This window comes from Drosophila simulans, chromosome 2R, assembly GCF_016746395.2.
Source record: "Drosophila simulans strain w501 chromosome 2R, Prin_Dsim_3.1, whole genome shotgun sequence".
Taxonomy (NCBI): Eukaryota; Metazoa; Arthropoda; class Insecta; order Diptera; family Drosophilidae; genus Drosophila; species Drosophila simulans.
This window is the reverse complement of record NC_052521.2, coordinates 4,958,364-4,986,273: the sequence shown is the minus strand read 5'-3', so window position 1 is coordinate 4,986,273 and position 27,910 is coordinate 4,958,364. Positions and strand designations below refer to the sequence as shown.

Sequence of the window (27,910 nt, the reverse complement as noted above, 5' to 3'; positions counted from 1 at the left end):
GCATCCACAGCATCCGCGCCAGCTGATTGCTGCGTGTGGATCGCAAGCGCATGGCGTATAAAAGGGACCGAGGCAATAGGATTCCAGTAGTCCTGTTCAGCGATTCCTCCCCAGCGTGTTGGTCCTCAGAGAAGCAAAGGCCGAGGCAGCAGCAGCAGCAGTATCCGCAGAAAAGGAGGGAACTTTTGCAGTGCAGAGCAAACATTTAAAGTGCCCAAGTACGTGTGGTTCCAAGTTTAGCCCGAGGCGAAAGTGGGTTGACAGTGCCGTGAATTGTACCAGTTTCCCAACCCCTTCTAATAAATTAATTCCGTTTCGCCTTCTGTACCATTCACCAACGCAAACTAACGCAAACGCAAACGCACAATTGCAGCTGAACGACGGTAACTCATTTTGGCGCGCCAACCGAAGATTTCCGGCTATATCCTGCATCCTGCCAAGCTAGAGTGAGAAGCGCGGAGAGAGGCGGACTGCCAAAGGGTAAGTAGTGCGGCAAGCGTTATCGTCTCATTTGATTGCAATTAAAAGAAATTGCTGTAATTGCGAGTTGTGATGGGCGGTGAGTGCTGCAAGGCGCCACGTTTGAAGGATTCCGCTTCGCCGTGGCATCAACAAGCTGCCAGACGCAGTGAAAGACTTGAGGGGCGCGAACGTGTCAAAGAGAGATGCGGCTGGGACTGAGGCGAATAAAAACAAATGCGAACGAAACTAAAATCCATAAATTGATTTTTCCGCCAGCAAGAGCAAAAAACGAGCGGAACAACAGACAGAAGTGTTGCCCAGATCCGGGTCCAGGTGTCTTCACATTCCTCTACTTACCAACCGAGCCAACCCCAGCAGAGCAGAGCAGCTAGACAATTGCAAAACACAGACGCAGAGGCATCATCCTTAACCCCTGTTCCCGCTCTTAACCCACACAGCCAGCTGCCCCTGTCCAAAGCTCCGGCACAGCAAGGATGTACGAGAGCAGCATGAATGCCATGCCACACCACACCACCGTGTCGGTGTTTCGGTGTGTGGATGTGTTGGTGTCTGGCCCGCAGCACTTTTCAATGTGTGCCACTGCCTCCCCGTCTGTGTGTCTGTGTGGATTCGAGCTTGTGACGTAATGTTTGGAGGTTTTTGAACTGAAGCACACTCTCACAAGCACACGGCCACGCACACAGGTACCCAGAACCGAAAGCATTGAATGCTTAAGCTCATTACGGCTTCAGCTTTAATAGCCACTTTGCCCAGGGCCATCTATTCTCACCTTTGACGGACAGGACGACTCCGAGTAAACTACTGCATTCAGATACAAGTTATGTTTATTGTTGAGCTCTATTCAAATAATGTACTGACATCTTAATTCAGTTCTTATCAAGAGTGGCTATACTCGAAGAATAAATTTATTTAGTGGCTTTATTCGCAAACTTCTGCAGCAAGTTTGTTTATAAATTCCTCTTAATTTCCCTAACTATTTGGATAGTTTAAAGTTCACCATTCGCTGAAGTTTCTTTCCGTACAGCTTGCTCTTTACTAGTTGGTATCCGAGCAATTAAGTTCCCTAGCTTTAAGCTAAACAAATTTACTTTAATATGCAAATAATATTTGAAATTTCCGATTGTTAACTACTTGATGGATAGAAATCCACTTTATAAATCGACTTGCACACTTATCGTGCAACGCAGAACAACTCGACTTTCAACTTTCAACTGCCAGACATAACAAAGTGCATTTATCAGTTCCCACAGCCAGCCGCAAACTATTTATCGCATAGGTCAATTGCCACCTTTCAAGGACGTTCCTCAAAATAGAACTAAGGTAAACCGGTGGGTGGTGGCAGACGAGTTTTCAACACGTAATTGAGTGCTCGAGAGCTGCGCCACCGCCGAAGACTTGCAACTTTAATGGGGGGCAGCAGGGCGTCCAAGAAAATTATTGATTCGAATGGGGCGGAAAGTAGGCCACTTCCTGCGGCCAGCACAAATGAATTCGAAAGTCGCCATTTGGCCAGTGAATGCATTTGCAGTGCACTCGAGCTGGGTTAATTATGACAAACCGGAGACATTCGCCCAGGCAATTAAGCCCCTTTGTTGCCAGCCATTTGTCAGGCGGTTGGGGTGGTGGGTGGTGCATTCCCACTGCTCCACTGTCCACGCTGGACTTGGGTAAACTAAATCCGACCTTGTCCACCTCCAGATGCACCACCTCCCCGGGGCAGCCGATAAATAAGCGTCCGCCGAAAACTAACGAGCGATACATAAATAAGCCAGAAAGAAAAAACGCTGGAAAAGGGTCAACTGCATTAAATGCCAACTGCAGGGTGAGAAATGAGCCAAGTGCGAGGCGGCGGCGGAGGAAGGAACAAAAAGTGAGAGACTGCCAGCGAAGTTAATTACAAATGTCCAATTAGGAAGCTGACAAGGCCGGGCTGTCCAGGAGCGGAAGTCCTCTTTGATGCAATTAAAAACGCATCTGGCCGCAGTGAGCGAAAGTCGGACAAAACTGCACACTAATCGCAGAAGGCAGCCGAGAATTGCATAACTAGAAACCACCTCCTCCTGCAATCTCCAATCGGAAAAAGGACCAGCCACAGCATGTGGTTGGTTGGGGCATAAAAAAAGGGTATAGCAACTGCTGCTGTGGCCGAAACTTTTCGCCTGATAATGGCAAAATCGCTGCGCGCTGGAAAGTATGCTACAAATTTTAGGTATTCTCGGTGCTTCATTCTCTTTGTGATTTGAAGAGAACCCGGGCCATAAAATACAATTTATGGTCATTTATCTAGCTTACCCCTAAGCCCCGTCGTCAATGGCGCAAATTTTTTAATTAATAAATAAATGTTGCGGAAATTATATCGCAGTTAGGCGCTGCCATTGTGCACGTACATAATTACGCGATTTGCCGAGGATTAAGTGCGGCTGACAAATGCTGTGGGAGGCATTAATGAGCACAAAGCGACAGGATTCCAGGATACCAGGACACCACCCACTCCTCGAATACGAGCACACACACCAATACAATCAGGCCTCCCAAGTCGTTAGTATCCCCAAAGTAAAAGGCTCTAATCGAAATTAATGTGAACTTTTAGGGAAAATGGCAACTTGTTTCACAGGAAAATACTATAGCTCTTAAATTAACAATAGGCATTCAAAAAGGAAGCTTTAAAATAATTTATACATATTTTGTAATTTTTATGACATGCTCTACTGCACATTGAAATATTTCGAAAATGACTAAGGCTAGCATTTAAATCTGCCATAAACAAAAACGAAACAGCTGAACCCAAGTTTGATTTAGAGGATCCTCCATGGTGGACCACCCTTAATATTGGGTCATGATTCTTCCTGTCACTTCCGCTCCAGGGAAGCGTGAAAACACAATCCTCCCTCCCCCCCGTTGATTATGCTTATGATTTGGAGCCCGGCATTGGATGAGCTCGGCCACAAAATGGCCCAAAGGTGTGGGCTGCCAACGCTCAAATTGGACGCATAAATATTTCCCTTTCCCTGGATCCTTTGCCTAATTGGCGCGAGGATTGCGCTGGAATTTGCGATTCATTGTGTCCGCCGGCCACTTGCCAGCGACAAACTGCATTTCCAATTCAGCTGGCCGACTGAAGTGAAATCAAGACAAAAGCCGGCGGAACTCGAATGCAATTGTTTGCAGCCAGGCGCATGAGGAACGTTGCAACCGCCCCTCGGGCGCAGCTTTGCACACTTCTCAAGTGGCTAAGTGGGTGGAACTGGGAGGAACGGGTGGATCCAGCTGGGTGGGTTAGGTGGCGGGCGGGGCTTAAAAGGATTACGGGCGGGTGGCGCAGTGAGAATCCATTAGCAGCGTATACGGTTGTTGATTCCGCCAAAGCGGAACTGGATGGACTCCGGACCAGCTGGGCGGTGGTGAATCCCACGTTCACAGTTGGCCATATCATTCACTTTGTTGCTGCAATAATAGATTGACTTAAGCTCTACGTGGAATTGAAAGAACTTGTTAGCCCGTTTGCAGATACTTTTTTCCTCTTCTGTTTTGAATAAGTACAGGATATGGCCATGTTTGCTGTCCTTGCATCCTTGGTAATACAAATACAAGCCACATTTAGTTTCAAGCAAATCAAACCTAGTTGGATAAAGCAAACCCACATTTTGCATACTAAGTACAATGTGATTTGAATTTTTGCATCGCAGATGTAGTTTATTTAGAGAGTAGTCAAATAAATTACAGTTTTAATGCCCTATTGAGATTTATCCATTAAAGGCTCTTAGTAAACAAGTTAATATACATGTTAATAGCTACTCCGACTGTTATGGGCAAAACCCTGGATGGTTTACCATACTCGTAAGGTCGCGAGGGCAATGAATCGTGACCACTTCACATGACAGGGAAATCGGTGGAAATCATCCGATCAACGGGACTTGCGATTTACGAGCCGAGAGGCGGTTGCTATAGGTCAATAATAGTAATTCCCCCCTACTAATACACTAATCGGCCTAATATCTCGTTAAATTTTTATCAGCACTCGACTTACGAGCTTATTATCGGCCAATGAGTTGAAGAAACTGATGGGAGCGCGCAAAATATTCGCACAGTCGGGCGACAAAGTACGTATCGGTGATAAGTCCGGAATTCGAACGGAGCACTACAAGAAATTATACTTAAGTTTTTAGTTTAATCAAACGAGCTACTATTTTCTATTTCGTAAGAGATTCCGGTTGTGATATGCCTTTGAGTACACTTAACCATAATTGGAGTTATTTATGCCCTTTCCTCTATTCGATAAGGGAATTTTGAGCATGATATGATATATATATATGATATATGATATATGTTCTCACTTGTGACACTCAAAAAGAATATTCACTATTCGGATTCCAATAGAGTTTTTTAACATTTATATTTAAAATGCTTTCAATTATAATGATTCCTTAATATTGTTTTAAACTTTCAAAGAAATGCAGAACGTATTTTTGAAAACATTGAATATATGTCGCAGTCAGTGGTTTTTTCTCACAGTGCACGGTCTGATAATAGCCACTCGAAACAAATGAACGGGCGACATCCAGGCCACCCCCACGGCGAATCTCTGTCCATCGCCCGTGTCTGTGCTGATATTTGCATTATAAATAATAAAACATAATAATTTGCCTTAATCGAATAATGACCCCCAACCACGGCGATGGCGTCGCTACCACGCTGCGGCCACCGTCGGATCCGCCGGATCCGTCGTCTGTCGTCCGGACTCCGTGAGCAGAGGGGAGAGAGCGGGGCATGGAGACGCCGCCGTGAGTTGGGGATGTGGTAAGTGGGAAGTGGAAGTTCCCGCAGGCAAATTATTCAATAAAGGCCACAATAAGAGCGAAGTGAAAAATATAGAGACCTGTCGCCCGGAAGAAGAGAGGTGCATACATATGTAAATACTGGAGGGAAGCCAGAAATCCACGTGCTTCGGTCTCTAGAAGAAGGGGAGGGGGGCACTCAACGGAGGGGGGAGGGAGCGCCAACGAATAACAGAAAATTTAAAATGCTTTGCAAATGCAATTGTGGGCCAGGTACAGGGGGACAGCGGTAAGGTGAACTGCTAAGCGGAGCATTTGGCATTCACGAATAATTAATTTTCTACGCTCTGTCCACGGAGTGTTAGGCCTTTCTGCATATTTAAGCCGCACCCTTAATACCCTACAGCTTAGGCGGGCTTAGTAATAACTGAAATATGTTAAAGTGTGTTTTTTATAAATATTTAAAATTCTATTTGTGTTCATAATATATTATAAAAGATTTAGTTCGAATGTAGCTACAAATTTAATTTAAATAAATGGGCGGATTTGTTTTCCAACCTTAGATTTAGTTTTTAATCAATTATTTTAACTAGATATTTAAATATTTTAACTAGCTTTAACTATTCTGTGTGGTTCCTTATCAGTAATAGCTGATTATATCTGGTAGTAAGAGATTCAAATGTTGAGAAAGTTCTGTTTACTGTTTACTCCCTAAAGTCACCTGTTTAAGGCTCTGTTCAATTTAGCGTGTGTTCCCTGTACTGCGCTGATTCACAACAGCTGGACTTGTTTTCGATGCGGAGGTGATGCCAGAAATGAGTGTCCGTCCGTGCGCCCGTCACATATGCAGATCCCACAGTGCGCAGTCCCAAAACTCGGTCACCTGCTCCACTCCGGATTTACAGCTCAGGTCTGGCAAAACGTGGTGGTGTTCCGTATGTGTCACTGGACTCGCCGGCGATAATTCGAAAGGAAAACAGCAATGAACCACGCGCACTCGTAAAACAATCAAACGACTGCGAGTCGCGGCTCTTAACCAGTTCGCTATCATTTATCACTCCGCGCCTCCGGAGCTGAAGCGCTGGTCACTCGAGACGCGGCTGGTTGGGCTTACTTTGTTGTCATCACCATCGACTTGGCGAACTCGAATCAGCTGTTGGCGAACGAGCCGAAAGCGTAGCGTTTTGCACATCAACATTCGCGCTCTTGAGCGGAGCGGAGCGTCGAGCGTTTCGAAATCAGTTTCAGTACCACTTTGTCCGTTCGCGATTGCGTGCTCCGTACGTAGTCTTCTCTCCGGCGGAACAGCAACACCACCACCACGCCATCAGCTGCTCGGATCCGGACAAAAGAAGAACGTGCCGAGCAAGAGTGTGTCCAAGTGGGTGCAGTGTGGTTGCAAGCGGGCAACGACCCAATGTTAGGGCCAGGTTTGGGAAATCCCCCTCGAAATTTAAATACATATGTACATATGTATGTATGTGCGGTTAAAAGTCAATTTCCGATTCGGGAAGTTATTTACGGTGATTCGGAACCCCTGCATTGGCAGCTACACTGAGCGAAATAACCAACACAAAAGCCATTTTCAAGTTCCTAAAAAACGATTTTAGAATGTTTGAAATGGTGTTCATCTGAAAAAGTGAACAATAGAAAGGTCAAGTGCGTGGAAAACTGATTACAAGTTACAAGGACAGAAAGAAGTGTACACATTTCAAATATTTAGCAATTAAATTAGCCACACATAATTGGAAAAATACAAAACAAAAATAACAAGCTGTTTTACACAATAAACAAGCTATAAATATATGTACGCTTGCATTTCAACTTTATTCCAAGCACGACTCTTTAAAGGTTTCGGAAAACCCATTTTAAAAAAACTGTGTTAGTGTGTCAATGCAACTTCATAAAAAGTGTAAACAATACAATTTATTTTTTTAAAAATCAACAGCATTGATTTAAAATCTTAATTACAGTAACATTGCAATAATATTACAAGGGAACGAAAAATAAAAACCATACAATTATCAAAGATAATGAATCTTGAGTAAACCAAACCATTCAAAGTAACTTTTTGTGCAAACCCGTGAGCTCCCACAAATTTTATGTTTGCTTATAAATAAACAGTTTTATTGCTTTTTTTTTTTTGTAACCGCTGTCTAGAATCCGTCTTATCGCAGTTTTAACACTCATCGAATGAAGCGAACACCCCACTCCATTTACGGGTATTTATCTGGGCGAAGAACACCCACCCCCCACCGATTTGGGGTTGGCCAACTGGCGACCATGACGCCAATCTCAAGTGTTTGAAAGGCCAATGAAACGGACAATGAAGTTCTGGCGATTCATTGCGATCCGTAAAGCTCGCGAAGATTGGGCTCCTTGCCAGTTGGTTGTTATCTCTGCGAAACTAAAACTCAATCTTGATGGAAAATCTACCTTAATTTTCACTTAATGAGGCAAATTGATTTAATGCAGTGATTAGGCATTTTAAATTCAATTGGCCGGTTATCAGCGCCAAAACGAGCGATCTAATTAATTAGCTGATATGGAAATGAGGGAAAAACCGTTTGCACACACGGCATGTTTTTCGCGAAAATAACAGTTTCATCTCGCGGCGGCTAATGGCATTAAGCCATCGAGATGCACGTGCCAAAATAGTGACCCAAATGCCATCGGAATCCGAACCGGAATCCGGCATTCCAATTCCACTCCCAAGCCACTCAATTTATTTGGCGACGCACTCGCTCAAAGTCAGTCAACTGGCGCAGATTGCATTTGCCAAGGCCCCAGGCCAAATCCAAATCCAAATCCGTTGCTGAATCCAAAGCTAAAGCTTAAACTAAGCTGAAGCTACAAAAAAATCTGAAAATCCGCGCAGAGCAACAAGTGGCATTGGGGCGAATGGGGCGCTTAAATTCAACTCAATGGCTTTATTAAAGCAAATTGCAATGTCACAACAGCAGCAGCAGATGCAAATTCGCGTGTAATCAGCCCAGTCAACAAGCTAATTAAGGCATATTAATATCGTTCACTTTGGTTTACCCAAAACCACAGCATTTCGGTTTGTTCTGATATCCAATGGGAAATATTCAAAGGGTATACTGTTTAATTTATGAAGCTTTTTGCTAGCTTGTCCTATTATTATTAACAGCTGGTTAACCAATAAAATTAGCCAACATATTCAGATAGGTGACAAAAAACGAGCTGATGAGATTTATGGCTGAAGGGTTGTAGATTACACTGCAATTTACTCATTTATTCCCCCATTTACTAGAGCAGCTTAATCTGAACATCTGCTTAGTATTTGCGTAGAACAGCACGTTTGCTGTCTGAACTAAAACGAATTTGAATACCAGCTGTTCTAGCTCAAAATAATCTCACCTTGAAGCCATATCTCCAACTTTCGAGTGACAAAAACCAAAACACTCTCAAGTTCATGGCCAACACACAATAGCCTCGTTAGCAATATCATTTCAACACAAATGGTTTTTAAACCACAATGCTAGTTACTTATATTGACCGCAGAGTAGAGGGATGTTCTAGGCACACAGAGTTAGCTAATAGCTTATTTCCGATTTACGCCCGAATTCAACTGAACTGATCTGTGATCTTGTGATCTTTGCCTGCTTGCAGAAGAACCACTGCTTTCGAATATCAGCTTTAAGCAACCACGACGACTGCCCCCAAAGGAACAGAGTGTTATCCAGCCAGCAACTCAACGGCACCACCGAGCAGCCCGTCGCTGCTACAGCACCACCGCCCACTAGCACCGCCTGTTCCAGCTGCGAGTAGCACCTCTTTCCAGCACTTTCCACCCACTAGATGGATCTGAAGCACAGTGCGGGTGGAGCTGGCGAGAACAGCGAGACCTTCATTGCCACCAGCAAGTCCACAGACATGATCACGCCCAAGGAGAAGGAGGGCAAGGGGCTCAAGGCGGCGGGTGGCCATAACCCTCCAGCCGAAGGTAAGTCATATATAGCATAATCCACATTTCCCAGAAAGACTTTAATGGAAAGGCACCCAAAAGCATTCGCATATCTCTATCCTTACTTGAGATAACATACTATTCCTTCACATATACTTCCATTTGACAAAGAAGCATTTAAAACCAAACAGAACTAGTATCCAAGATACGAGTATCTTCAAATGGAACAGTAATCTTAACAACTCTGTCAGTTATCAATACCATATTCTTCTATTCATATCATAAAAACGGATCAAAAACACTGATATGATATGATTTTGGAAATAGTTGTTAGGGGTAGCAACACTGGGCTTTGGAAAAAGTTAAATTCGTAAAGTTATGAATCAAAGTATAGATAGTTGGGAATCAAAGTAGTTCGATCTCCGAAAGCACTTGAAAACGTCGAAATGTAATCAATTTCCCTGTCAATCGAAAGCGTACGACCGCAACAGATGTGGTATCTGATTTCAACGAAATGATTGAGTTGGCAACGTGAAGTAGTGCTTTTCAAATAGATACTAGATACTTTCGAATCCGAACTATAACATATATCCTTTTAAATATCTCTGGGCGTGCTTTTCAAATATATATTAGATACTTTTGAATCCGACCTTTACCAGATATTCCTTAAAATATCTCTGGGAGTGCTTTTCAAATAGATACTAGATACTTTCGAATCCGAACTTTAAGATATACCCTTTAAAATATCTCTGGGACTGCTTTTCAAATAGATGTTAGATACTTTCGAATCCCACTTTTACCAGATATCCTTTAAATTATCTTTGGGCGTGCCTTTCAAATATATATTAGATACTTTCGAACGCAAACTTTACCAGATACCCTTTAAAATATCTCTGGGCGTGCTTTTCGAATAGATATTATATACTTTCGAATCCGACACTTGCCATGACAACCGTTTGAATGCCAGCGACTGCCAACCGAACCCAATCCTGTGAGTCCTCCCGTCCGCTCGCTCAGCGGCGACTGGTGGATGTGGGTGCCATGTGGCACTACTTACTATAACACTCGCCTAGTTGGCATTTCAAGCCGAACAGTCGCGCAGTTGACTTGCCGCTGCAGCTGAATGTGCACCTGCACTTTGCATGTCGGACGCGAACGAGCGTTCTGGCCTAACTGCGCCTCAAGGTAGGCAATAGTATCTACGTGTCTGTGATTGTGTTGCGGCTGCATAGATGTATGGGTGCGTGGGTGGGTGTGTGGGTGTGCGAAGGCATTGCATTGGTGTGCTGTGTGCAATCCAGGCAACACACAACCACCACACACAAATGCACTCGGCGAGCCTGCCAAAACCAAAGCCACCGCCGCACATTCACTTAAAAGCAAGCCAGCCGCAAGCACTGCAAGAAAAAAGAGTCACCTTTGATTAACAATACATTTAAGATACAAAATCTACATAAGGAAATATACTTTATTTAAAATCGAACTTTAAGACTCTTCTATGAACCTAAAGAATGGCATCTATATACATACTTTAAATACCTCACTAGCCACCTTAAGTAAATTAAATATTTATTGATTTAGTAATCCCTTATTTTTTTCTGTGCACTGTAAACACATGTGTGACCATTGTACCTGCCTGTGTTTGTGCATACACGTGCTTTAACTGAAAACTGAAAAATACAAATAAAGCACGGCATCAAAGCGTTTTGTACTTTCAATGCCATGCAAGCCGAAAAGTTAGTGACGTCGCCGGTGAATTGTCACAAATTGGAACAAAAAAGATGGTTATAAATAGAACCAAAGCCTATATACTACATACATATATAAACAATCCGATGCATGCGATTCCCATAGTGATACCAAATAGCCATTTAATTCAAGGTGCAAAACTGCGCATTTAGTGTGCCCGTTCTATTTGTAATCAAACATTTTAATCACAAGGATCTCCGGGGGAAACTAAAAGTTCCCACAAATGACCAAATCAAAATTGCCTTTAAAGCCAAGGATTTCCACTCAATTTGAACAGAAATTTGCGCTCTTATTCAAGTTCGATTTAGGTCAATGCAAAAATAGTTGCTTAAATGAACCTCATTAGCGAAAATCGCGGATTCCATGAATCGGAATTAATTAAGCTATTTATACAAGTCCAACAATAATTTCAAATTTCGGGGAAACCATTTTCAGAGGAAATAACCTCATGGGGCCTAATTTCATCTTATTCAGGATATTTTGCTACGCCGAATTACATTAAATATATTCAAAACAAAGTAGTTGCAGCAAAACAAAAATACTCTAATTAGTAACCCAATAAATGGAAATGTTTTTATAAATTCAAAAGTTATTATGTATAATGATAATACCAAAGATTCCAGTTACATCCCCATATAAATTTAGAGACATAAGCTGCTTAGTATAACTTACAAGATTGCCATTGGAGGCCTTTAAGTTGGAAATTTAGAGACGTACCGAAAAAACTTCAAGGCCGCGACGTCACTAAGAAAACAGAAAGGGCGGATTAACTTGTTACGATAATGGGGCGATGGTGGGCGCCATCATTTGCATGGATATTAGCTTCGGAAAAGGCCTTAGGCGCGAGTGGAAGTAGTGAAGAACTAGTGAGTGGTGTAATCCCAGCCCCTGATCCAGTTAATCCGGTGCAGCTCTACACGGGGTCCTCCTCCGCAGGATGGGAAGCCTTGGGCCGCGTCATGAGCACTCTGAAGTGGCTTTCACCTGGCTGGCATTCAATTTCCACTTTCTATTTCTTAGGGTACAAAGTCTACGCCCGACGCTGGGCGGTGCTCATCCTCTTTGTGTTCTACTCATCCTCGAATGCCATGCAGTGGATACAATACACCATCATCAACAACATAATAACCCGGTGAGTGAACGGGCTGCGAGGGCGGTTCGTGCGGTTCCGGAACATCGCGTCGCGCAATTCGTTAAAAGTTTTCGAAAAGCTCATTAAACAACTTGACTTTGGGGCTGCATAAATTAACTTCAAGTGCATTCTTGCTTGGTCCTATCCCGCAGCTACTATGGCATCAGCGACAAGTGGGTGGACTGGACGTCCATGATTTATATGATCCTGTACATTCCGCTCATATTCCCCGGCAGTTGGTTTTTGGATAAAGTGGTAAGTGCAGTGCCAGTGGAGCGAAAAATAGTCTATAATTATTTCTATTAAGTTAGGAAGTGCATATTGATAATATACCTATGATCAGTATTAAATATATAATTCATTTAATGTATCCTATTAATATTACTATTATTAAATGACTCAGCCAGTGGATGAAGAAGAGGGAGATTTTTAAACATTTTTTGGCACACTGTTAGAAAATGAAAAGTAAACTCGAATCCTTATTAATCCCCGCTTTCTAGCTTATGCAATTCCCGAGAACTTGACGTTAAAACTTACGGACATACGGACACACGAACGGACAAAGAGGAGGATATGGCCAGAGCGGCTTGAATAGTGACACTTTTTATCAGGATAAAGAGTGTTGAATAACGCCTTATTTTACTTGTTTCATAACTTTAGGGAGTGTATTCTTATTCTCAGCATTTTACCTATTCTACAGCATAATTTAGATAATTTGCCTTCTTTCACTTAAAAGTACCACTTACTCAAAAGTTGCTAGTGCCATTGTTTACAGCCCCAATTGTTTAATTTACGTGTCATCAACAGGGTCTTCGCATCACGGCCCTCGTGGGAATCGTGGGCACTTGTGTGGGTGCCTGGATCAAGGTCTTCTCGGTGGACCCGTCGCTCTTCTACGTCAGCTTCATCGGCCAGTCGATCGTGGCCCTGGCCCAGGTGTGCATCCTGTCGCTTCCCGCGCGCCTGGCTGCGGTGTGGTTCGGTCCGGACCAGGTGTCCTCGGCCACCAGCGTGGGAGTCTTTGGCAACCAGGTGAGTGGATAGCCGGAACACGCATACGCCGCGTGGCCGTCGTCGTCGATGGGATACTGTAATGCCATGTACGCCAGCTCCGACATTGTCTTGTGAGTTAGTGAGCCGTTGAATTTGCATTAACACAGAAAAGGCAGTGGCCCGCCTCCGACCCAATTCGGTAGATTGATGCAGCAAGTCGGGCAAGGATAAGTGGGAACGTGGCCCTAGCCCACTTCCGGAGCGGCGGAAGTGTCTTGCTCGGACATTTTCGAGCCGGGTGGCCTGTGAATCCTGGCCAGTCAATCATGAAATTGCCCAAAAGAGTTGCCCGAACTGGCGCACAAGTTAAACAAAACCGACAACGACTGGGTCGCCCCGTGCCACGCCTCGTTCCGCCTCAATGGCTCCCGAATGCTGGTAATGCATGCGGCAGGCTCTTTGAGTGGATTCAATTTGGCGCACTGCATCCGCATCTCTGGCCAGCGGCAAGAGGTTCAATTTATTCAGCAGCGACAAACAAACGAAATGACCTCTCCGAAATTCCCCGAGCTTAAGTGATTGCCCGAATACCTTCATCGTCGTCATCTTCCAATGGGGCTGGACAATTGAAATGTCGCCGTTGGAGGAGCAGCGGGAGGAGGAGGAGATGGGTTGGGCTGGGCTGGGATGGACTGAGGTGGGGTGACATGCATTATGCAGTTGCAAGTGCACAACTCGAGATGGCGGCCAACCGACTAGTTGAGTTCTTGACTTTCGAACTGCCTGCAGGGAATGGGAATCAGGATGGCAATTCAGTAAGCCAGTGACGAAGACACTTTTTATTAACCATCAACGAATTTGGAATGTGTTTGGGAAAGTGGTTTATCTACTTGTTTCACCGAATTAAGGCCAATTTGCAGTTGAAGACAGTAGATGCATGTTGCTTGTTTTAAATTATCTGAAAGATGTGAATGGAGACAGAATTAACCACATTATTCACATCTAGTTATTTTGTAGCTGAATAAGATAAGATAACTGGTTAAATATAAACTCAATATAAAATAACTCATTGTTAAATGATATATTTAGCATACCCTAGATACATAGATGCACATGCAACACAGTGCAGATTGGCTGCACTTTTTGCTTTCGACAGGTTATGGGCTTAAACACCGCAAAACAATTAGGCCGCTTGCTTAGCCATCAGCCAGCAGTGTCAGGTGGGCCGGTGATGAATGACAATGCCACTGGAGGGAGGGAGGAGGAAAGAGGGGCCTGGGAATGGGGAAGGGAAGGTAGGGGAGGAGGAGGAGGCGGCTGTCAGGGGATGTGGAGCAGTTTGCTCTTTATGTTGATTTACGAGCGCGTCGGACGGGAGGTCTGAAAGTGCAAATATGGGGCTCAAATATCCAGAGCTGGCTTGCACCTCCACTTCCACTTGCACTTCCATTTCCACGTGTGCACCCACTGACATCCCGGCAAGACACATAGCATCCTAAACGCACCTGTGTGTCATATTTGCCTTTCACTCGAGTGCAGATGAAAAGGCTTATAATTTCCGTTTGTCCCAGGTAGGAAGTCACAATGGGATGTGACATTGTGGGGCAACGTGATGAGGATGAGGGTGAGGACGAGGATGGGGCGATGATGTGGAACAGTGGGCCGGAAGGCGAAGGGCTTAAAGCCAGTCCGGGTAATCTCTTGTCGAAATGCCAAGCCGAACTTGTGCCCGAAAAAAAGAGCCTTCATAAAAAACGCAGCGTGGGGCCACGTAGGTGGCCCACATACCGAGTGACATTGAAAGCGAACGCCCAGCCAACGGGCCACCACCCACTCCCAATCGCCTTGGCAGCCTTATCTGGCAAGGACGACGCACCACACGCGCTTGCAGCATCCCATCCGCCCCCCCAAATCTCTGATTTCTGACTGGCTGAGCCGAGCTGAAACGGATTTGGCGGAGGAGCATTGTTGCCAGAGTGCTGAGCAAACACAGTTTCTTATCCCGCCGCCTCTTTCAGCCCCCTCCCCACGTTGCTTTTTTTCCGGATGGCCATGTAAACACGGCCGGAACAAGTTGTGCCGCCAAGTCGAGAATAACGTTCTCCAGGGCCGCCAGCGAACATTCCGCCGGATTGGAGAACCCTCAGTCCCTCCAAACGAGGCTCAGACGTTCGATCCGTCTCCAGCCGACTCAAATATTTACTCCTGATGGCATGGAGCGGGGGCTCAGACTGCAGCCTAGGGTCCCACTCGAATGTTCTTTTGCGTTCCCTCGTAAATGCCCAAATGACCGGAACAAAGGGTACGGACAACGGACGGGGAATTGGCAATGGGTAGATGGAGATGTAGGTGGAGCTGGAGCTGGAGATGAGCTGCTGGCATCTGTCTGGTTTATGACCCACCACTCGGATACATTTATGCAAATGGCTGCAATTCTATGAATTTGCTCGGACTCACTTTGCCCAAGTATTTCAAAAACCAATCCAATTTTCATTGCCGAATCAAGCGGATTTATTTAAATTCATCGGTTTCAACAAACTGGATCCTTGACATTTATGACGGAAGGATTTCCATAGGAGAAAGTGTTTCGTAGGAAATTTTTAACTTTTACAACGTTTGAATATCCAGGCAATTTTAATTATAAACAAACAACTTTATACTATATACTATATATATTTGGAAAGCATGATTTTCTACCTGGAAAGGGTTTCCGCAAAGAAAAATCCCAACGCTTGCTGCGTAATCCGCGGGAAATTCTTCGTGGAAAACCCAGATGAATGCGAAATATTCGGCTTACTCGGATAATCTCGGCCCTTCTCCATGAAGTGGAACGGCAATCTGCTAAGTAAAGATGGCACCGGGAAAACTGATTATGTTTGCGTGCTCCATTAAATGGTGGCCTCAACCCGAAGCACGGACCACCTGCAGCTCCGGCATCGGTGTCTGTTTGGTCACGATAGTGGCAAAGGTCAGTGGGAATTGAGTTCGCTCCCCTGGCCGCCATTGGTTCTCCTTTCCTTTGTTGTGGGGAAACCAAAAGCTATTGCCAAAAAGGAATGCTCCGCTGAGTTTATTGTGTGTGTGGAGCTGAGCTGCTCAGTCGGCTGGCATTTTCCTTTGTTTGCCTAAATGAAAACAATCAACGGAACTGAGGTGATTATTTTTGCACAAAAGGCAAGGTGTTTCAATTCAATTAAAATGTAAACACTCGCCGAAGGCCTTTGCTAATTAAATAATATGCGATATGCGACTGGATTAAATCCAGTTAGGATGGTGCCTTAACTTTACTTCCATGCGCATATGAATTTAATTTTACGCCACTAAAATTGCTTTTACGGTCCAATTTATTTTCCGGACTGTCATATGTCAGCTAAAACCGATTTATAGCCACCGAAAAAAAGGTTAATAAAATAGCATTATCACCTGCGTCGCTCGACTGAAGGATACCCTATAATCGATAGTATCCTTGGGCAAATAAATATGTATGTAGTTTGCTCCCAAGGTTCTAGTGTTCAAAAACGACTTTATTTACATCAAACTGATTGAGCGATTTACGAGCAACCTTTTTGAGATACGGAAAGTGCTACTTTTTACATAATCCACATGATACCTCGTCGTCGATCCTGCACAAAAATCAAGGAAAACAACTAAAAATTGCATAGCTCAACTTTTGTGCGGAAAAAAGTGGAGCTGTCGCAGTTGACCCGGGTGTACATCTATTTTTTGCCCTGGAACAGCGCCACAAACTTTGACGAAAACAAAAACACATAGGCAACTGAGGAAAGCAGTTAGTGGGGAATCCGGCATAGGAGGAGCAGGAGTATGCATCTATCCGGGCCACCATAAATCAATTTCACAGTTGCAGCGTGAATACTGGTAACACAAGTGCACGGGGTCAGCGGGGGAAGGGGGGTGTTGTGAGTGAAAGTCCGGAAGCGGAGCAAAAACAGACGCGGATTCAGAGACAGCGGCGGAACCGGAAACAGATTTCGCTTTGAGCAACTTGTACGTACCATCGAACATCCCGCCCCTCTCTTTTCTTCTTGCAGCTGGGCGTGGCCGTGGGCTTCGTGCTGCCACCCATGCTGGTGCCCAATTCACCGGATCTCGAGACGGTGGGCAGTGATCTGCAGATGATGTTCTACTTGGTGGCCGGGCTCACCTCCATCCTGCTCGTCCTGATGGTGATATGTAAGTTTAAGTCGTTAATTTACATCAATTTTACATTTTTACATTTGAATAAACAATCGTTATAAACTTTAAGAGCTTTTAAAATATTCCACATCTTTGATTAAATCTTTAAACATGTTATAAAGGCCATAAACCATTAAGTTTGAGCAGCAAGAATTAAAAGTGATAATCCCATAATAAATATCTACTTTTGGCAGTTTTCCAGGACAAACCACCCACTCCGCCATCCGCCGCCCAGGAGGCGGCCCAACTCTTGGAAAGTTCCGGAGCGGAGCAAGTCAGCTTCATGCAGTCGCTGAAGAACCTGATGACCAACCGGAACTTCATCTTCCTGCTCCTCTCGTACGGCATCAATGTGGGCGTCTTTTACGCCATTTCCACGCTCCTCAATCCGGTACGAACGCCTACTCCCACTCGATTAATGAGCGGCTAATGGGGTCTTATTGCTGGGTGTCTGCTTCCAGGTGGTGCTGAAGTATTATCCCGGCCACGAGGTGGACGCCGGACGTATTGGCCTCAGCATTGTGCTAGCCGGGATGCTGGGCTCCGTGGTATCGGGCATTGTGCTGGATAAGACGCACAAGTTCAAGTGAGTACAGGCGCCACAAGCAGATTTCAAGGGCTTTTCCGAGCGTGTTCGAAACTCATTACGCATACGCCATGTGGCCCCGCTGAGAACGGGCTGCTTGAGAAAGTTTTGGCACAGCAGTTGCACAAGTTGTTATTAATTGAATGAGGGGCTCTCAATGCTTAATGAGCGGTACTCATTGTGGTTAACCTCCATTCCATCCAGGGAAACGACGCTGGCGGTCTACGCGCTGTCCATGGTGGGCATGTGGATCTTCACCTTCACCTTGGACACGGGGCACATCGCGGTGGTCTACCTGACGGCCTCTCTGCTGGGGTAAGTGCAATCAAGCAGGAAGGTTTCTATTGGAAGATAAATCTATATCAGTAGAGTGTGATCAAATTAAATGGTTTCCCTGTGACTCAATCCCTTCCAGCTTCTTTATGACCGGTTATCTGCCGGTGGGCTTCGAGTTCGGCGCCGAGCTGACCTTCCCGGAGCCGGAGGGCACCTCCTCCGGACTGCTGAACGCCTCCGCTCAAACCTTCGGCATATGCTTCACGCTCTTCTACTCGGAACTGTTCACAACGTTTGGCGACATAGCCGCCAACATAACCATGGCCGTGATGCTGATTGTGGGCACCATTATCACGGCTATCACCCAGTCGGATCTGCGGCGCCAGAACGCCCAGGTGCCGGCCAGCGGCCAGGCTGGCAATCCATAGGAAACTCAGGCCGGCACGGCGACCGTCTTTTATGTATAGTATTCCACGCATATCGTTTTACTTTTTAATTTATTTAATAGTTTACTGTACATTCCGTTGTAGCCTTAAGTGTTGAATTTGAAAAATTTTAAACTGTTCATTAAAGGTGCATAGCAACACACGAACACGACACGACACGCACACCACATGCGAATACAAACACGAACATGAATATGAATATGAGTAAGCTTAGGCAGTTATTTTTTCAATTTTATATTGGCCACCGATTACGGTTTAGTGCTTAGGTTAGATGAATCCAAATTCAGCAGCCCCGAGACTTGCATCGAAATTCCGCTTTATCTTTGCGTTGCCACTGCACTGCAACACCAACTAACACAGGCAAGCCACACAGTACAGACAAGACAAGACATGTTACGTATTACGTATATGGAAATATGCCCAGTATTATAGCCCTAATATTCTAGCGAACGTTGACAGTTTGATTGCTAAGCGGAGTATCCAAAGCAGTTTGAGGCAGTGTATCCGAAACCAGCGAATGCCGAATTACCGAACAGTAGCTGCGCTGCTCTCGTCTTCGATTGTTGTTCCCCCCTCCTTCCGCCTTTCGCCTTCTGCAACAGAGTGTGTACATAATATATATAACTGTATTCCGAACCCGATCCACCGAGGGCGCTGCTACTGTTGTACAAAGCACAAGTATATCCTGCATATCTGGCAAACTGTAATATTTTGGATGATGATTTACAACTAACAGCAGATTCAAGTCAAAATATATACATATATACCTATACGAGAAATATATATCTATACATTTGATAGTGTTGTGAAGTAGAGGAACCCACACTGAACACTCCGCCGGCGGCAATGCGTAATCCACTTTTGTAGATAGCCTTTAGGCCGACCTTTAGGCCAAGTGACAAGCGCAAGGAAGTTATGTATCTTCCACCCAGAGTCAATTGAGATGGCCAAGGAGCAGACACACTGACTACCTGACATGAACCACCTACACAGTACAGAAAACCTGGTGCCGAATCCGAGATGGGCACTAGAACAGCCGGCGTCGTGATAACACGCAAGCTTTAACTCTCACTTGTTGTTAGATTCCGGATGGTCAGAGATAAAAAGATAGTTAACACGCGGAAGCCACGTAGCGATTTCTTCATAGCCACGAGTTCTTGCAAAACGATATATGTGAATGTAAATGTGTACGTGTATAAAAGTATTCAATAAACTATATTAAATAATCAGTGTACAACTGGCGTTAGTTTTTTTTTTTACTGGGTTTTACACATATTATATATTTAGCGAGTCATCCTAAATTCAATGTACATACATAAGTAAAAGGTTAAGTCGATATAGACGAACACGAACGTGTCCCACTTCAAGATGGAAACGAATAATTTGAATTGGAAACATAAAGCAAAGTTAAAACAAAATTAATACCAATGCGAACGCGATTAAAATAGCAAATTGAGTAACTTAAAAAGAGAAAACTGTTAACAACCCGCCCGTTTGTGGTCATTGTCCGTGCTGCTGACAAGATTGCAATGGGTCAGCGGGTCAGTGGGTGGTTCCCCAAGCGCGCAGCAGTGTCAGTGCCTTGTTAAGGTGGGCGCACCACTCCTCGCGCTCCTCCTTCGTGTCGGCTGAGAGCAGATGGCGCACCGTGGTGGTACGTCCGTTGGGTACGATTATCAAGGACTCTTGGTCCGTCTCCAGCGCCGGCCGTTCGCACTCCAGCAGCATGGTGTTGAGACGGGCGCAAATGTCGCGCGGTGCCGTGGTCACCTTCTGCGAAGTGCAGGAATTCAGATCTATACTGCCCATTGGCGTCTTGCGCTTCTCATCATCCGGGTACTTCCAGTAGTTGATTACGGAGCCATTCAGATAGCACCAGCGACGATGCCAAGCGCCGAAACCGGAGATGTCTTCGAACATGGTAAGGAATCCCTTGTACTCCACGCTAACGGATAGTTCGCAGTTGACTTTCATGTGAACCACACCCTCCAGGGGACTGACGCCCAGCACCTGGGTCAGCGTCCATGTGGTGCGTTGAATTTCACGCAGCGAGAAAATGGCAAAGCCGTATTGCACCAGCTGCGGTGTCCGTACCACATGCGGTCCCGCCGGACTTTGTACTGGCGGCATCACCAGTCGATTCTCGCCGCCCTTCTTCTTTGGCGTCTTGATGCCACCCTTCTTGTTCAGGTTGATATGGTACTTCAGCTCGTGCGGCAGCTGATCGCGTTGAGCCAACATGCCATAGATTTCTAGCGTGATCTGCAGACGAAGTTTACGCAATAAAATGGAATATTGGCTAAGGAAAACTTGTAATATTTACCCTGAAGTCAGCATACACATTGTTTAGTTGCAGGACATCCGGAAACTTGACAGACAGCAGCCCAGGCATCGTGGGTACTGTCTTGGTGGCCAGCACGTGCTCATTGTACTTCAGGAGGCACACAAGATGATGGCCGTTAATGTTGTTCGAGGCCATTTTACGCACGTACTCCTGTCGCAGTGGAATGGTTATGTCCTTGACCGTCAGTAGGCCCTTCTCTTTTGGTGCCCCCACCGGACGAACACTGTTCTCAACTCTTAAACGCTGGACTTCATCCAAACACGCCTGGCGTCGATGGGCTGCAAGGATACAAAAGTGATGTCAGCTAAATTGGACACTGAGACTTTAGGGTCCTATTTCGAATTTCCCATTCTGTTTGGAATTCAACAGGCAATTTATACTCGAATACAATACAGATGAGCAAACGTAAGACACTTACTTGCAAGAAGAAGATACCGCTCTCCCTCCACGGACTCTGTGGAGCCGGAGAACTCTACGGTGGCAGCGCAAAGGTTCAGGGCCTGACTGGCTTGTCCTATCACCTGCTGCTGCTTGCACACCTCGCTCAACAGCTTTTTGATCTTGTCTTGTGCCTGCGATGCATCGTTTACTTCCCGCGCATTCTGCATCTCTTCGTCGTCCTCGTCGGTCTGATCCGCTATGTCAGTTACTGCTCCTGCGACGTAATCAGACTGCTGAGGAGAGTCGTACTCCAGTCTGTGCTTGGCATGGCAATCGCCTGCTAGGGCTGATCGCATGACTTGCTGCTCTCGACAGATCTTGCGAACCGGTGTGGAATTGGAGCTCTAAAGGCACAGAGTACTTAGAATTTGTTAGTTGGCATATAAGTAATCAACTCACGTTGGCACTCTGCTGGCGGCGATAGAAGCTGACCGTGTGCACCAGGGTAACCAGGTTGTCGTTGTCCTGGTTGACACTCAATTCAGACTTGACCGGCTGGGCACCACTGAGCAGTGGCGTCTGCAGGTCCATCTCCATCTCATGGTGCTCCTCGATAGGCGTGCACGAAGAGGCAGGATTCTTTCGGAAGGAAAAGCTGTTTGAGGCCGTCGTTCCCTTGCTCTGAAAATGTAATTAAAGAATTATTTGTTTTGATATACAAGGAAACTTAATCAGCAAATACTTACGCCCAAGGACAGCCGACTGGCATTCTGCTCGTCCCCGCTGTCGCTCTGGTCATCCTGAGTGCTGCCGTAGTCCTCGACAAGTGCTTCATCCAGATAATCATCGATGCCCGCTGAGACCTGCGACGAGTTCAGAGAGCTGTCGTCGTAATACATGTCCTGGTCCGCATAGCGCACAGTCTGGAAAGGTGTGAAATCGTGTTAATGGTGACCACCCGCTGCGATGACAGTTTCTACCTGCACTTACCTTCTTGCCCGGCTGCTGCTGCTGCATCTCCGCTTCGTTGCGCTGCACTGCGCTCATTATCTCGCGGCCGAGACTGCCATTGCACATGCCGGCGCTACTGTCCTCAGTCTGCGACTGGTCGTCATCCATGCAACTGCACGAATCAAAGATAAACGGTTAGTTAAGAAAGCGATTTTATTTGTTGGTCTTGTCTAGGGGATGGGGTTTAAAGCTATGTGTCTTAGGCCTATCAGTCTTGGAATGCTACTCGATGCAGAGCAGGAATAGCAAGCAGGAGTAGCATTTGTCTGCGCACCTATCGGTTTCCTCCTCGTCCAGTTGATGGCTGTCATCCGTAGCGGAGGCAGTTTCGGCGGCACAGCAGTTGTCGCCGCTGGAGTCGAGGTCGGACAGGGCGGGATACAGTCGATCCGAATGCGATTTGCGGGCTCGCTTCGAATCCTCGTCAGTGGTGGGCGCATCACCAGCTGAAATTGCGGATGTATAAGGACAAGTCCTTAGAAGAAGGGCTTAGTTATTTCTTACGTGATCGCCTCTTGCTGCTGGCCAGTCCGGGCGAGAGACCAGCGATGGGCGGTGGTGGAGGCGGTGGCATGGGCCGCACTACTCTGCTGGGAGCTGGCGCGGGAGGTCGAGTCTGAGCAGCCCAAGAACTGTCGGATGGTTGAATGTCAAAGAGCTCCTTTTGTTTGTTGAAGCGATTAGAAATAATCTGCATGTCTTCCTGCCTTTGGCGATCAATGTCCTTGATACGCGTCTCAGCACTTGATTGAGCATTTGCCACCAAAGCAGCCACCTTGTCACGCAGCTTGCTTTCCGGTTTCGGCTTGGTTGCTGCAACCACGGTGGTAGCAGCGGCAGCGGTCACCGGATGCACTGCAGCTAAATGTTCTGTTAATAAGGAAAAATGAGTATTAGATAGCTATTATGAAAATGGAAGGGCTGCACAAACTCACGTTTCACCTCTTCCGCTCGGATTTGGGTAATACTGGGAGCAGATCCTATGGGCGCCATCGGCAACATCGCTTTGTTGTTGCCCGTTTCGAACAGCTTCATGCGCTCCTTCAGCGACAGCTCACAAGGATCCTTCTGGTTGCGTAGGCCTTGCGTCTGTCCTCCGGTTCCCTTGTTTTCAAAAAGAGCCGCCCGTCCGGATACTAATCCAGACTTCACACTAACAGCAGGCGCTGGTGCGGGCTTGGGCGCTGGGGCAGAAGAGGCAAAGTTCTTGGCGACCTGGCTGACCGTCGTAGATTTCTGCGGCACTGGCGGCTTGGCAGTTAATGCCGCCTCTTCCACTTTGGAGGCTGGGGCCGTCTCTTCCTGTTTGGCATAATCATATGTGTGTTTAATGGTCGATGATTCGCGGCGCTGAAAACCTTGTGCCTCCAGAGAGCTCAATACCTTGGGATCCCACTTCAGCTGCTTGGTCCTAGCAGCCTCGTCGACTTCGTCCTTCTTGGGTGGCAGTGGTGCTGGACCCTTCTCGGCCCTTCGACTGGACAAATGCGGTTTCGGTGGAGGTGCTTCGAGGGGTCTGTGCACTTCGTGGTGCGACGTGTCATCCTCCCACTGATTGATCGTATCCGCCAAGGCGGCCAGTTTGCCCAACCGCTGTTTTGGTTGCCTACTGCTACGGTTGCCGCAGTCCTCTTCCTCACCCGTTGTCACATGGAACTGCCCCTCGGTTCGGTGGATTGGGGAGGATAGATCGTCCGTGTTTGAGTACAGGGCACCCATGCGTTGCAGTCGGCTGCGGGAAGTGTCCCTTAGCCTGGCTAGTGGCTGGTTTACTGGTTCCGCCTCCAGCAGGGGATTGAGCGCACCCCCTTCCGCCTGATCTTCGTCATCTGTCACCTCCTGCTCCTGGATCTCAACTTGCACCTGGAGGTAGTGCAGCAAGGATGAGCAAATGGAGAGAATCGAGAAAAGGAGGGGGAACTTACCCCAATTGGCTTGTCCGTGGTTATGTTTATCTCGATGCCCATATCCAAGTTTTCCTTGTTTACCGCCGTATAGTGACGCAGCGGCTTGGCCGGCGACGCCTCCAGCGTGGCCTTTCCCAACATAACGACCTTGCCGCCGCCGCTACCCGCGCTCTGGCCTCCAGGCGACCGGCTCCTCGGGGCCAGGACCCCAGCATCCCCGCCCGATGCGGAGGTGGCGGAGGAGCTTGGAACGCTGCACTCGGCGAGCGGAAACTTGCTGGCGTTGCTGATGCCAAGGGCGCGACTGCGCTGTTCCGCCTTCTCGAGCATGTGCTGAAAGGGAAAATGGGAAATGTCTGTGAAAATCCGCGGGTGCCATCACTAACACCAGTGCAATCCCAGACAAAGGGCTTCGTTGTGTGCGAATTGGCCTCGTACCTGAGTAAACGGGTCCATTGTTGTTGCTGCAGCTGCAAATGCAAATGCTAGTCGTGATTGCGCGCACTATGCTATTGAATTCACTGTACTGCTCGACACTCCACGTTGGCGATATTTGATGTGTGTGTTTATTTTTCACTGGCGGGTTGCGCGTCCGTTTGCATTCGAAATTCTCCGCGTCGCTTCTGTCCGTTTCGGCGGTTGGCTTTTCAGATGTGTTGAATAATTTCAAAACGACGCGCAAATGCCGTAGGACCATCAACTGACCACGGCGAAAAACCGAAATTGGGGAGAAAATGCCAGTGGTGAGTTGCCAGTGGCTGCCACACTGTCGGATTTCGCAGGGTGGCAGCTCTGTCTCACATCAATGGTTGAACCGGTTGAGCAATCGCACACATTTACCGGTTTAATTTCGGCCGACAGCTGTTTACATTTCTTAAAGAAATATAAGAAAGTGTTTTTATTGATGTTATATATGAATATCGAAGTGTAATTTACCACGTATCACTTTCAATACTTATCTCGCATTGCTGGTAAGTTAAAAACCTGGAAATAAGATTGAAATTCACCTTTGTTTTTTTCTGGTAAGCTGCGCACGTTGTGCCGTCAGTGCTGTCTATTTTGGCTTGAATTTTGCCATGTTTCCTCTATTTAAGCTACTTATTTACGTTTGGCTTTTCCGTTAGGTTTCCGTTTATAAATGTTGTAAAAAATAAAACTTTAAGTCGCAAGTAAATAATTTAGCTTAAATACATAGAACTGGTTTTTTTCAGAAATTTTTACGCCTCCACCATGAGTGATCAAAAAACAGTAGATTTGCTGTGGAACTGTGCCAACAAACTATCTGATGAAACCCACACAGAACGGATCCTCAAATCCTATTACATGTGAGATTCGTTGCTAATTCCTTAAGCACCTACTAAAATTTCGTTTCCAAAACAATCCAGAACCACCTGTAGGAAGCTGGCCCGGCACAATGTCCAGTTGCCCGAGGATAGCTTTGGACCCGCACGCATGTGCTCCCGCTGCGGGAACCAGTGGACAGGTGGCCGCTACCAGCTCCACCTCCAGCCACAAGAACTGAAGCAGAGCGCTAAGAACCGGAGACTAATCGCCAAGCTGGAAGCCGTGAAGGCCAAGATGGCAAAGGGCGAGATGAACAGCGGGGCCAGGAAACGGGCCAAGTGGCTGAAGAAGCGTATGGCCAGTAACATGGTAAGAGCCAGGAGCTGATAGAAATTATGTATAGACAGTAGGAAAAGAGGTCTCCCAGGCCAAAACTACTTTTTTCTTTAATTTCATAAATATTGATAGCCTCTGTATGCTTCCATGTATGAATGGTATAAATGGATAGTTTAGTACTTTATTATAGTAATATAAATTTAAATATATAGCTTCTGGGCGAATAATAATTTAAATTAACACCAAAGAAGCTGAAAGATCTTTATACAGTGCTTCAAACTGATCCGTGTGTGTGTACATATGGACCCATTCCTGCCACTCTAACCTCAACCCAATTCCTTTTTGCAGGCCGTGGACTGCGATGTTTGCCATCACAAGACAATGTTGGCTTTGGAGAAGGGCCGAAAGCGCGCCAAAGTAAGAGCCACGGAGGAGACAATGGCAGCCACACAACCTGCGCCAGCGGGCCAAAACAAAAAGAAGGCCAAAAGGAAGAAGTCTCAGGCGCCGAATAAAGATATCAATGCAGGCCTGAAAATGCAGCAAAAAGCGCCCCAGCAACAGCAGCAGCCTTCCAAACCGCCAGCGCCGTCGAAAAAGGCGTCCCAACCAGTCGGCATAGCTGCCCAAAACCCAAGTCGGACATCGAAGAAGAAAAAGAAGAAGCCTGCCCAGCCGGCGCCCGCCGCACCCAAAACGCAGTCCAAAACCCAGAAGCAGAACGTACTGCTGCAAATAGCCGCCCAGCTAAAGTCGAGCGCGTTTAAAGACGCCAGCAAAACGCAGCAGAATCGCCTGCAAGCGTTCCTCAAGTAGCGTTCCATGCATTAAAGTACAAAGAATGAAAATACTTGTTGTGGCACATAATTAAGCGTTAGCACAATACTAGAATCAGCCTCTTTGTGCCGCTTGATAAAGCCAGCCGAGGTGGGAACCTGTTATCCACTCGCCCGGTCTTCTGGGTCGAATCACGCAACGGCTATGCACTTATCACTGCTGCCCGAGACAAGTCCAGGCGGGGGGACCCAAGGTTGTCCAGATATTGCGCAGCCAACCTGGTCAGCATGCTTAATTTATTTCTCGGAGCGCAACGTTTAATTAAAATTGAGTTGTTTGCCACAGCGTCCCATGAACGCGTCCTTCAAAGCTGCTGCCCAAAAAGGGCAGCCGATCGGCTCTGGACAGGCCGCTTTATCTGCCGCCGATTGCGAAGAGCACACGCACAGAAAAAGGCTCCAGACTCGGCTTCGATCCATGCCCCCTGCTTACCCCTTTCTGCGTCGAAGACTCGGATTTCTCGGCAGCTGCGGCAACAACATCTGCCTGCCACATTAGAAGATTTCTGGTTCCACAGACTAGCCTCTCAACACGAACATCTTGTGTCAAATGCAGAATGAGCAAAAAATAAGTTTAGCTTACAGTAATAATGTAATTTTAAGGATAGTTACTTTATATATAGAAAATGTGATATACACACATAGATTGTAATTGAGAGTTTTGAAGTTATAATAACTATGTAGTGTTTACAACAATATTAAACAATAATATTTTGTAATTAAATGTCAAACATAGGGTTGTCAGAACTTCGACTATCGAGTGCACATTGTGTGCAACAATGTATTTGATGGCACATTAAGTATCTATAAGTCGTTCTACTTATGGAAGCCCGATCGTAGTGGAGCGGCCTGTTTTGCCATTGCCAAAATGGACATGATGCTCTCGAAAATATGATATCAGCAGCGTGATCGGCTCTCCAAATGTGGCAAGAGCGGTACAATTTTCGGGTGCGTACTCCAGGATCGAGCATCCGAATGGGACATGCCGCTTGGGCGTGGGCCTCCGACTCCGCCAAGCCGGCCGGCTGTTTTATTCCACCGAAAAGCAAAGCAAAGTTGTATACTATTTCATAGCAACACTAAAAATAGCATATAAATTTGGATGAAACTACATCCTGAGTACAACAGTTGGTCATATAAATCGCAGTACCTCTTAGCTAAATTTCTTAGAAATGTTAATATAATCATAGGATGTTTAATCTTGTCATATAGTTATGAATAAGTAATTTCTTTAGAATACAAATTTTGA

At 46.2% G+C, this 27,910-nt stretch overlaps 3 protein-coding genes and 1 long non-coding RNA gene across 9 annotated transcripts; 2 read left to right on the top strand and 2 right to left on the bottom strand.

Annotated features, from left to right (window-relative positions):
• Positions 1-77: 77 nt before the first annotated feature.
• LOC6733401 (feline leukemia virus subgroup C receptor-related protein 2) lies at positions 78-19,796 on the top strand. 5 transcript variants are annotated; one of them, XM_016167324.3, is made up of 11 exons: positions 78-218; positions 374-480; positions 8,892-9,225; positions 11,956-12,067; positions 12,220-12,322; positions 12,875-13,099; positions 17,110-17,251; positions 17,449-17,645; positions 17,716-17,840; positions 18,045-18,155; positions 18,256-19,796. In XM_016167324.3, the coding sequence occupies exons 3-11, from the start codon at positions 9,081-9,083 to the stop codon at positions 18,542-18,544; spliced, it is 1,449 nt and encodes a 482-aa protein (XP_016026327.1). In that variant the 5' UTR covers positions 78-218; positions 374-480; positions 8,892-9,080; the 3' UTR covers positions 18,545-19,796. The 5 variants fall into 5 exon arrangements, with proteins under 5 accessions (XP_016026327.1, XP_039148677.1, XP_016026325.1 ...); XM_039292743.2 differs by having other exon boundaries at positions 103-252; XM_016167322.3 differs by lacking the exons at positions 78-218; positions 374-480 and adding an exon at positions 6,146-6,168.
• Positions 15,548-17,162, bottom strand: LOC120284468. The gene is made up of 2 exons (XR_005543743.1): positions 17,074-17,162; positions 15,548-16,185 (listed from the first exon to the last, which is right to left on the bottom strand). It is a non-coding gene; the product is annotated as an uncharacterized LOC120284468 (long non-coding RNA).
• On the bottom strand, positions 19,115-24,784 carry LOC6733400 (anillin). 2 transcript variants are annotated; one of them, XM_016167592.3, is made up of 12 exons: positions 24,644-24,784; positions 24,224-24,538; positions 23,682-24,161; positions 23,234-23,600; positions 22,803-23,168; positions 22,573-22,744; positions 22,278-22,410; positions 22,034-22,210; positions 21,747-21,968; positions 21,325-21,691; positions 20,886-21,184; positions 19,115-20,824 (listed from the first exon to the last, which is right to left on the bottom strand). In XM_016167592.3, exons 1-12 carry the CDS (start codon positions 24,659-24,661, stop codon positions 20,105-20,107), a joined length of 3,636 nt encoding a protein of 1,211 aa, XP_016026323.1. In that variant the 5' UTR covers positions 24,662-24,784; the 3' UTR covers positions 19,115-20,104. The 2 variants fall into 2 exon arrangements, with proteins under 2 accessions (XP_016026323.1, XP_016026322.1); XM_016167591.3 differs by having other exon boundaries at positions 23,234-24,161.
• Positions 24,785-25,021: 237 nt separating this feature from the next.
• LOC6733399 lies at positions 25,022-27,910 on the top strand. The gene is made up of 4 exons (XM_016167326.3): positions 25,022-25,176; positions 25,417-25,530; positions 25,591-25,858; positions 26,174-27,910. Exons 2-4 carry the CDS (start codon positions 25,436-25,438, stop codon positions 26,639-26,641), a joined length of 831 nt encoding a protein of 276 aa, XP_016026321.2. The 5' UTR covers positions 25,022-25,176; positions 25,417-25,435; the 3' UTR covers positions 26,642-27,910.

Bases quoted from the DNA above. Each gene is read 5' to 3' on its own strand.
- LOC6733401 (XM_016167324.3), top strand. From the start codon at position 9,081: ATGGATCTGAAGCACAGTGCGGGTGGAGCTGGCGAGAACAGCGAGACC. The intron at 9,226-11,955 runs GTAAGTCATATA...TCTATTTCTTAG, and splicing joins CCATAACCCTCCAGCCGAAG to GGTACAAAGTCTACGCCCGA. The intron at 12,323-12,874 runs GTAAGTGCAGTG...TGTCATCAACAG, and splicing joins GTTGGTTTTTGGATAAAGTG to GGTCTTCGCATCACGGCCCT.
- LOC6733400 (XM_016167591.3), bottom strand. The intron at 23,169-23,233 runs GTGAGTTTGTGC...CCTTATTAACAG, and splicing joins CCGAGCGGAAGAGGTGAAAC to AACATTTAGCTGCAGTGCAT. The intron at 21,692-21,746 runs GTGAGTTGATTA...CTGTGCCTTTAG, and splicing joins GCCGCCAGCAGAGTGCCAAC to AGCTCCAATTCCACACCGGT.
- LOC6733399 (XM_016167326.3), top strand. From the start codon at position 25,436: ATGAGTGATCAAAAAACAGTAGATTTGCTGTGGAACTGTGCCAACAAA. The intron at 25,531-25,590 runs GTGAGATTCGTT...AAAACAATCCAG, and splicing joins ATCCTCAAATCCTATTACAT to AACCACCTGTAGGAAGCTGG. The intron at 25,859-26,173 runs GTAAGAGCCAGG...TCCTTTTTGCAG, and splicing joins AGCGTATGGCCAGTAACATG to GCCGTGGACTGCGATGTTTG.